General features: G+C 30.3%; 3 protein-coding genes across 4 annotated transcripts; 2 read left to right on the top strand and 1 right to left on the bottom strand.

The window, feature by feature from the left end:
* The first annotated feature begins 123 nt into the window (after positions 1-123).
* Positions 124-6,250, top strand: LOC126868477 (uncharacterized). 2 transcript variants are annotated; one of them, XM_050623979.1, is made up of 5 exons: positions 124-1,555; positions 1,642-5,115; positions 5,604-5,792; positions 5,874-6,035; positions 6,106-6,250. In XM_050623979.1, the coding sequence occupies exons 2-5, from the start codon at positions 5,056-5,058 to the stop codon at positions 6,205-6,207; spliced, it is 513 nt and encodes a 170-aa protein (XP_050479936.1). In that variant the 5' UTR covers positions 124-1,555; positions 1,642-5,055; the 3' UTR covers positions 6,208-6,250. The 2 variants fall into 2 exon arrangements, with proteins under 2 accessions (XP_050479936.1, XP_050479935.1); XM_050623978.1 differs by having other exon boundaries at positions 124-5,115.
* LOC126868472 (polycomb protein EED-like) lies at positions 6,245-7,943 on the top strand. The gene has a single exon (XM_050623969.1). It carries the CDS (start codon positions 6,245-6,247, stop codon positions 7,526-7,528), a length of 1,284 nt encoding a protein of 427 aa, XP_050479926.1. The 3' UTR covers positions 7,529-7,943.
* A 615-nt stretch (positions 7,944-8,558) lies between these two features.
* On the bottom strand, positions 8,559-9,564 carry LOC126868478 (probable prefoldin subunit 2). The gene is made up of 3 exons (XM_050623981.1): positions 9,338-9,564; positions 8,983-9,106; positions 8,559-8,877 (listed from the first exon to the last, which is right to left on the bottom strand). The coding sequence occupies exons 1-3, from the start codon at positions 9,481-9,483 to the stop codon at positions 8,683-8,685; spliced, it is 465 nt and encodes a 154-aa protein (XP_050479938.1). The 5' UTR covers positions 9,484-9,564; the 3' UTR covers positions 8,559-8,682.
* Between the last annotated feature and the right edge of the window lie 25 nt (positions 9,565-9,589).

Below are 9,589 nucleotides of genomic sequence, written 5' to 3'. Positions count from 1 at the left end.
ACCCGCTGGCCACGTGACCACATACCCGTAATTATGTCATCTGACAATCCTGTTTCATTTTATTGCTTAAACTCGAATCACTAAAAGTGATTAAGTACCTCTTTGATCATTTATTAAAGTTTTTGTACAATTAAAAAAATATATAATAATAATGCTAAAATCAATAAATAGGATCCGGAACGATATGGTGTAGAACATAATTTAGTTTTTAAAATAATAAAAAAAATATAAACATAAAGCAAGTAAATAAAACAAATACATATGAATATACATAATATTCATATACATATAATACATATAAAACAAAAAATCATCTATGATCTTGAGAAAGAACACAATATTTAAGAAATATTAAAATTGCTGGGAATATTGAATTAAATACAATATGTTTCATCAAGTTTCAAAATAATCTATTTTATATTTATTCATTACGAAATAATATTAGTTGCGTCTATTTCTCGCTCTTTACAAGAAGATAACGATTACGAACACTGCGAAATCTCGAATGAGTTGGCTGTCTTAAAGAAAAAATTTTCTCTCTAGTTATATGTGCATTCGATTACAGCTGAGTATACAGTATACAGCTTAGACTTTGCATCTTATGGGATTTTGAATCACCCTCTGCGATTTACAGCGATGAGTATAGGAATTATATTCAATCCAACTAATAAAGTTGGTGAAGTCAGACGAGCGTGATGAGATTAACAGGAGTAAAAATCTGTTGTAAAGATACCGCTCTAGTCACAAGAACTATACAATGAAATAAGTTCTTGTAGCGTAAAATCACAGTGAATATATCTCGTTTGTGGTAGAACTAAATACAATAGGTCCTTGTATATTCTAGCGTCAGAAAGGAAATGAAAGTGCTCACGCCCGTAGTTCTAGTTGTTTCACAGTATAGGCACTGCACCATGCGGTCAAGTGCTGAAGTTAACTAAAGTTAGCATATACAAAAACCTATAAAGTTAGCGATCTGCCCTGTTTGGTTGCAATTTATCATATACAAGAATCTATGTATTTAAGCTTAAAGTTAGGGATTTGACCTGTTTAATTGCACACTAGCATAGACAAGAATCTTTTGAGTTCCACGCTGCAAGAACCTATTTAATTGTGCGGTTATATAGAAAAGTTCATATCTAATCATTTATCCGAGATAGACAAGTACGAGAATGACAAAATAACGCAATAATGAAACTAATTATAAATTTCCTAAGAAAGAGAAATTAATTGTTTACTATATTTTTTTAGAGAAGAAAGGAGAATATTCTGTAAACGATAATCAATCAGTGGAATGATGCGATAATTTTAATATATCTTTTATACACAATATTGTTTTAGATTTAACATTATATTTATTTCCGTCACGATAATGTTTTTGTTATAGTAAAATGAAAATATCAATTTTTTAGCAATAAATTGGTGAGCAATGAATAATATTTCTGATAAAATGTATGTATCTCAGGTATATTTATGAAAAGGATAAAAATAAAAAACCAGTTAACTATAGGCCAAGATGTAAGGACATGGAGACGTAACGACTAATTTGTGCAACCATGTAACTAACCACGCTTTCTATCCATCTTACTTTCATTACTGACTCCACTTTATTAATTCTATGAATATTGTTTTTATTAAAATTAGGAGGATTATATTAAGCTGAACATATCACATTATATTGAAAGCAGACGACACTTCTCATATGGTATCTAGCGAAAGAATGACAAAAAAATAGAAGAGGGATTGCGAAAGATGAAATAAAAATATGAAATCTTTTAACGAAAATTTTAGATAAAAAAATTGTCTTAAAAAATATGGGAAATTATGTCAACATTGGTAGCGAAAATTTCACTTCAGAAGAAAATTGAAAATTTTTATGAAAATTTAATATATCTATGAATTTTTTACACAAAGATACGGCAGTCTGGGAAAACGATGACACATATAAAACAGGGATAGAAATAGTACAAAATGTCAGAATATAATAATTTATTAACAAAAAACAACGAAAATAATAAATATATTCACAAATATTAGATATACCTAATATGTATGTATGTCTCTATGTCAATAGACCGTTCTATAAAGGAAAACTATCCAATATGTTTAAGTCAAATTTTACACTTGTATTATTCAAGTATAAATTTGTGTCTTCGAGGAAATCCCAACTGCTCTTCGCCCTTCCTTTTAACTCTTGAGATTTGCACCCTTCTTTCTTGATGTCTTCTCGGGCACGGATCTTCTTCACTTTTAACGGAAGGCTCTCCTTCCAATGCTCTCCTTCCAATGCTCTCCTTCCAATGCTTCTAGAATCATTGAAGAAATTAATTCTTCAGAATTCGGAACACGATTGTTTTGTAGGATGACTTCATAGTGATCGTTTTGTTTTACTTTACGAACAAGAGAGTTTCGGCGGTCAGCAGGAAATCACATTCTCACCTTTTGCGACGAAGAGTCCTCTTCTCGGACGAAGATGTCGGGATTCATTCTCTTTTTTCTAATTCATTTTCCTCTTCCCGTACGAATATATGTATACTACTATGCATCTAATAGAAATAAAACAAGGAAAGTAAGACGTATTTTTCCCAAAAATATTCAATAATATTTATTTCTAGAATAACAGAGTACGATTATATACGAAGTTGGCGTGAAATAATTAAAATTTATTTTTTACAAGGATAAAATGACAGTGAAGCTGAGATAAATTTAGAAATCAATATATCGGCATAACATATAGGGTTATCCACTTAATTCGGAACCCGCGTTTACAAGATATTGAGAATGACAGTAGTGTAACATGTACGCTTACTACTAAAATCAAATATTGCAAGCCATCTATGAGCTGTCGATCGATCTGATCGATGCCTGTGTGAGGAGTCCTGTTGTATCTCAACTGTTTAACTTGTTCCTTATTGTTACGCTCGACATATTCACAGCAAAACGGTCCAAAATCAGGTAATAATAGTCAATTTATAGAAAGGAATCGTTAACAAATTTAATATGGTATTTAATATGGGAAAATATTTAATATGGTAAGGATGAAAATTTCTGAACTAAATAAGAAAAGGACCTTAATGTTTGTAAGAATGTAAACAATTTCATCGTAATTTGTAATAACTGTGAGAAACTTGTAAGAAAATCTGAAGTTCGAACACCTGGGTCAGCTGCCTGACTTTCGTCACCCTTGAACGTCGGAAGAGAAAGAGTGAACACTTGAGAGCGTTATAAATTAAACCCTCTCCCCCCTCCCCGCCATATGGTGTCATGGACCAACGGCCCCGACGTTTTGTAACTGCGACGCCTGATTTTTCCGAGTATTCTTGATACAATCATCGATATGGACGAACGTCAAAGTAAAACCACGCGAGTTCAGCATTTCCGAATCTAGAGAACGTGCTGTGAACATGACTACCTTGAATTCGCTTCTAATATTTTTTTACAGTTTTGAATGCGGTTTTGAATAAAAATAAAGTTACGTTGCAATAACATTTCAGATAAGATATCAGATAATTCAAGCTATCAGTTGTTAAAAAAAGAAATTGAGCTATATGTAGGAATAAAAGAATTCGCTAGCTCGCTTTGAAATTTCGGGGCGCGCAGGAACATGAAGTCGTCGGGCGAAAACCTGCGTTCTCTGCTTATTGTAACGTCTTTCGTTTACGAAGAAACTTTTTCTTTCTTATTTTTTTTAACCAATTATATCGTGCTTCATGTTATTTTAATTACAAAAATATCACGGATATGTTGATGAAAGTTTCATTAAAAAATGGATCAATAATATAAAAGTTTTAATATAAAAATTTGCCACTATCTCTGTAATCAGTAGTAGATATTCGATAAAGAAACGCTATGTAATTGTTTTATTGTAAATCCTAAGATATCATCAAAATGGTCTAAAATGCCCGTACTGTGAATATGTCTTAATTCACCTTCGTCTGCAGGCACAATTCTTTCTCAACTATTGTTGCGTTTTTTGATAATACAGGAAACATTCGATAATCGTACAAAAATCGGGACCTAAGTGTTGCAATAATGGAAATGTAGAAACCATTCTGTTTCTCGAAACTAAGGTCTTAGACGTATTAGACGTAGAAAATGACAATGAAAGTGAAAGAGAAGGAGAGACTGACAATCAAAGTGATCCACAAATATTAAAGGCCCGTCATAAGGTGAGATCTTTAACTCAAAATTCAAACTTTTTTATTTTTTCAAGATAGTTGAATTCGTCTCAACAAACACTGGCGTACATACTGAGGAAAAGGAATACGTGGTTCCATGCAACGGTGAAAAAATATTCATGCCAGTACAGTGTATGAAAAAATATATACGCCAAGTGCCGAAGATTAATGTTAAATTTAAATGGTGTATGGAAAAATATTAAAATTAACATCATTTTACTGATTCATTATCGTTTGGAACAGAATATTCTCCTTTCTTCTCTAAAAAAATATAGTAAACAATTAATTTCTCTTTCTTAGGAAATTTATAATTAGTTTCATTATTGCGTTATTTTGTCATTCTCGTACTTGTCTATCTCGTATAAAAAATTAGATATGAACTTTTCTGTACAACCGTACAATTAAATAGGTTCTTGCAGCATGGAACTCAAAAGATTCTTGTCTATGCTAGTGTGTAACTAAACAGATCAAATCCCTAACTTTAAGCTTAAATACATAGATTCTTGTATATGATAAATTGCAACCAAACAGAGCAGATCGCTAACTTTATAGGTTTTTGTATATGCTAACTTTAGTTAACCTCAGTTCTTCGCCATATGGTGCAGCACTAGTCCGGGAACAACCAAATTTATTAGTGTGAGCACTTTTATTTCCTCTCTGGCAGTAATAAAGTTAGTGGAGTAATAGAGTTAGTGTACAAATGGGAGTGGAGGGACAAATTCATATCACGTGACACAAGCGACATTTAAGTTGTTGAATGGTAGTAGAGGTAATATGACGTCATGTATTTCTCGAGAGTCGAAAGGGAAAGGAATTTGAGGAGAGAATTCTCCTGGCAACAGTGGCGGCAAGCGGTAAGACAGTTGGCAAAGATGGAAACATGGCGGGGGTACTCACTAATTGTGGTGTATCCCGAAATGATTGTCTAGTTTCTCTTTTGGTGCGTTTGTAATTTTTAAATGTAATTATTACATGTTTATTTTATTTTATAGAATTTTCCTAGAAGTTTTTTCAAATAATACTTAACTATTATAATAGCTAAAAGAATAAAATATAAATATTATTTTATTGTAATTTCTTGTTATTTAAGATATTTTTTTATTTATTAAAAGAGTTTTTACTTTATATTTGTACATTTAAGCAGAAAAGAATATTTGAAAGAATTCAATTAATTTGCGTTTGTTTTCTACAAATATTTCATGTTGTATTTATTTATGATATTTATGTAGTATTATTAATAAGATATATCAACAAATACAATATCTTGGTATTTTTATTAAGTAATGTAATAATTTCTTACTACTTTTTATACACATTTCTGTCATCTTTTTGAAAAATAGTAAATATTTAGTTTAGTGAGGTTATGTTGAGTTCTAAAAAATGTTTGTTGATATGAAATAATATTTATAATGTAAAGGATAATTATAGGTTGTAGGGCCAGCAGAATTATGTCACAAAGTTTCTGAAGGATTACATGAAAGTGCAAAAGAAAGGAAGTGGCGTATTGTCGTACATCAGTGTGAACTTGTTGCTAAAATCATAGAATCGAGCTTAAGTCTTGGTATAGATTTCATTATTTTTGTTTTTGATTGGAGAACTACACAATCTTTATCCGAAGTAAGTAGATATAAGTATATATGTCTAACAATTATAGTCTTTATGATATAATATTAATATCGAAGAAAATTATTTCTCAAGGTAGAAACAAATATAAGTCTCATAGATGAACATTATATAATTTCTGGAGCTGTATGCCTTGTAAATTGTAGAGGAATTTCAAATATTATGGGATTAACTTCCCACAAATCAGCAAAAATACGAGAGAAATACAATATTCGATTTTTATCTGCTAATGTTTTTGTAAGTTGTATATGTATATATCTCCTTTTGTAATTTATAATTATTCTATTAATTTTTACATTCCTCTTAGAAACCACAAATTTGTGTTCAATTAAGTAATAGAATACTGAATTTAGTGGAAGCTATATTGGGCATAACAAGTGGAATTCCTACTACTGGTCTACTGATATAAAATTTTATAAACCTGTTCTTATATTATTAATATTAAAATGAAGAAAACAAATAGTAAAAATCAAGCATATGCTTCTAGTCAAGAAGACAGTGAAAATGATAGTGATGAAACTGAATGTAGTATTGGCAGCAATTCAACTGCTGGTACCCATCGTAGTGATACACCTACCCGCAGTGCTCGTTATAGAAGAAAAGGTCGGCGTAGAAGTAAAACAGCAAAATATAAACCATGTACAGACAAGCCCCTTTACAAATATTGCTGCAGTGTTAAAGAAGATCATGGACAGCCATTGTTTGGAGTACAGTTTAATCATCATTTAAAAGAAGGTGAACCATTAATATTTGCTTCAGTAGGAAGCAATCGAGTAAGCATTTATGAATGTCCAGAAGGAGGAAATATCAGATTACGTCAGTGTTATGCAGATCCTGATCCAGAAGAAAATTTTTACACTTGTACTTGGACTTATGATGATTCTGGGAAACCTTTATTAGCAGTTGCTGGATCACGTGGTGTTGTAAGAGTTATTAGTCCTGTAACTATGACTTGCATCAAACATTATATTGGACATGGTCATGCAATAAATGAATTAAAAATTCATCCTAGAGATCCAAACATATTGCTTTCAGCATCAAAAGATCATGCTCTTAGATTATGGAATATAAAAACTGATGTATGTATAGCAATATTTGGTGGTGTTGAAGGTCATAGAGATGAAGTCTTAAGTGCTGACTTTGATATGAAAGGAGAACGTATTATTTCATGTGGCATGGATCATGCTCTGAAACTATGGTCATTGGATAAGGCAGATATGCAAGAAGCAATAAAGCAGTCTTACTATTGTAACCCTAGTCGTAATGGAAGACCTTTTGATTCGATACTTCAACACTTTCCAGATTTTACTACACGGGATGTTCATCGTAACTATGTTGATTGTGTTAAATGGTATGGTGACTTCATTTTAAGTAAATCTTGTGAAAATTGTATTGTTTGTTGGAAACCAGGACGCCTTGAAGATTCTCAATTACGCAGTGGAGAAACAAGCGCTACAGTTTTACATAGGTTTGAGTTTAAGGAATGTGATATATGGTTTATACGATTTTCAATGGATTTTTGCCAGCGTACAATAGCTTTAGGAAATCAAGTGGGTAGAACATATGTGTGGGACTTAGAAGTTGATGAACCTGGTCAAGCACGCTGTTATTCACTGCAGCATCCGCGATGTACTGCACCTATACGTCAAACAAGTTTAAGTAGAGATGGTTCAGTTTTGTTATGTGTTTGTGATGATGCTACTGTATGGAGATGGAATCGTGAACATTAATATCTCCATAATACATACAATGGTGCCTTTTTATATTTACATAACATACTGTATTAGATGCTTATTACTGCCTTTATAATTACTATAAATAGTAAATTGTAAATTTGTAACAGCGTATATTTATAAAGTAATTATAATAATTTCTCTATTCATAAGTAATTTATGAAAAATTAAAATTTAGATATTTATATATTTTATTACTAATGATAATATCCTCTTTATAAAAAAAATGTGGAGCTAGTTTTTTATACACAGAACTGTATCAAAAGGAATTTGAAGAATTACATTATGTTGTATTCATAGCAATTTTAGAAAGCTTTATATACCTCTATATGGCTCTAATTCTTCATAGATAATATTTTGCGCACTAGTATAATTATTTCACAAAATAAAGTTATTTTGTACAAATATTTAACTATTCCATTTTATAATTAAACTTTAATCTAAACCTACTTGTAACAATATTTCACTTGTGATAAAAAATTAATGCATTTTTTTATAAATAGTAAACAACAAAACATTTGATTAATAACAAATGACAATAATACAAAATCAAATATTTAAAAAACTTTCTCAAAATTAAGATAAATTCTAATTCTTTTTTATGATTAAAATAATTTCGTTTATAAACATAGAAATGAAGAATCTGACACGACCTCGATTCTCTTATATTTTTCGATATCCCACGACTAAATTTGGAATTTAAGCACAAGCAGATGATCCCAAAAGTTTCAAGAATCCGAACAATACAAATGTATTAAGATCTCATTCGATTTCGTCTAAATTTTTCCGACCCTGGAAACTCAGATTTCTCGTATAACTGCAACCCGTGATACAATCCTTGTATTTTAAAATTTTTACTATAAATTTTAAATTTGCTTCAATTTACTATTCTTCAGTGACTGATTTATACATTGATTTGATAATAATCCTATAATTGAATTGTAATAACTGATGGCTATAGAAGACCAAAGCAATTATTTGAAGTTATATACTTTTTATCGATAAAGAAAAATCAAAAAATACATAATCATTAGAAAATTGAATATTTATATACTTCAAATACAATATTATCTTTGAAGATGTAATAAATAAGTGCCAAAATGTGATTTATATGTAAGCAGGAAATGTATTGTAAATAGAAAATTTTGATTTTATGAATAATTGCTTAATAGTGAATTAACAACTACAGCACTTCTTTTTGCTTCTTTGGAATCTTTGTCTTCACCTTGTCGTTGTTGCATATCCTGTTGTCCTTTAATTCTAATGTTGTGCTTCTCTTTGAATTCATTTATTTCGAGTCCTTTTTTTGTTAACTGATCATTTAGGGCATCTATGACTTTAATTAACTACAAATTTTCAATGTTGTATTGTATTTTTAATTGTATAAAAATAAAAAATTATACATGCAAATTATTTTAACTAACAATGAAAAAAAATAGAACAACTCTAACCTGTTCTTTATTTGTTACCAATGCAGGCATTACATCCTCTACAGTACGTTCACATAAAACTCCTCCAGTCATTCGATAACATTTTCTTTTCGGGTCTATATTTTTCAATGTATCAATTACGATCCTAAAAAATATCATTTAAGCAATAAAATTTAAGCAATAAAATGATAATGTATGCTATCTGAAAGAAGATACATTATAAATAAATTTATAACATTGTTTCATTATAGAACTTTCATTAAAATTTCGTGGCATGAAAGTTTATGTCAAGTTATTTTTGCTATCTGTTCAAAATATTTAAAATATATTTATAGTAAGCAATAAAAATAAAGGATATAGGTTAGGAAACACATACTTGTGTTCATTTAGTTCCATCTCCATTTCTGATAATTTATTGGCCATTGCCCTTTGTTCATTGCGAAGCATTTGAAATTCAGATAATATTTCTGTGGTAGACTTCGTACCTTTTGAAGACTTTCCTGATTTTTTATCGCTAGCCATATTAGGAGCTCTATATTACTTCTTCATCCGTGAGATTCAGCACTTCAGCATGGATTCAGCGATGCTTTTGGCGCGTGACGTTTCTTAGTTAAGATCGATTTATACA

Source organism: Bombus huntii, chromosome 8 (genome assembly GCF_024542735.1).
Source record: "Bombus huntii isolate Logan2020A chromosome 8, iyBomHunt1.1, whole genome shotgun sequence".
Lineage (NCBI taxonomy): Eukaryota > Metazoa > Arthropoda > Insecta > Hymenoptera > Apidae > Bombus > Bombus huntii.
This window is presented reverse-complemented; position numbering and strand designations above follow the sequence as displayed.

Coding starts and splice junctions, on each gene's coding strand:
- LOC126868477 (XM_050623979.1), top strand. CDS start 5,056: ATGGCGGGGGTACTCACTAATTGTGGTGTATCCCGAAATGATTGTCTA. Junction 5,116..5,603: donor ATTGTCTAGTTTCTCTTTTG/GTGCGTTTGTAA, acceptor GGATAATTATAG/GTTGTAGGGCCAGCAGAATT. Junction 6,036..6,105: donor TTTTATCTGCTAATGTTTTT/GTAAGTTGTATA, acceptor CATTCCTCTTAG/AAACCACAAATTTGTGTTCA.
- LOC126868478 (XM_050623981.1), bottom strand. CDS start 9,483: ATGGCTAGCGATAAAAAATCAGGAAAGTCTTCAAAAGGTACGAAGTCT. Junction 9,107..9,337: donor ATGGAACTAAATGAACACAA/GTATGTGTTTCC, acceptor GATATTTTTTAG/GATCGTAATTGATACATTGA. Junction 8,878..8,982: donor TGGTAACAAATAAAGAACAG/GTTAGAGTTGTT, acceptor GAAAATTTGTAG/TTAATTAAAGTCATAGATGC.
- LOC126868472 (XM_050623969.1), top strand. CDS start 6,245: ATGAAGAAAACAAATAGTAAAAATCAAGCATATGCTTCTAGTCAAGAA.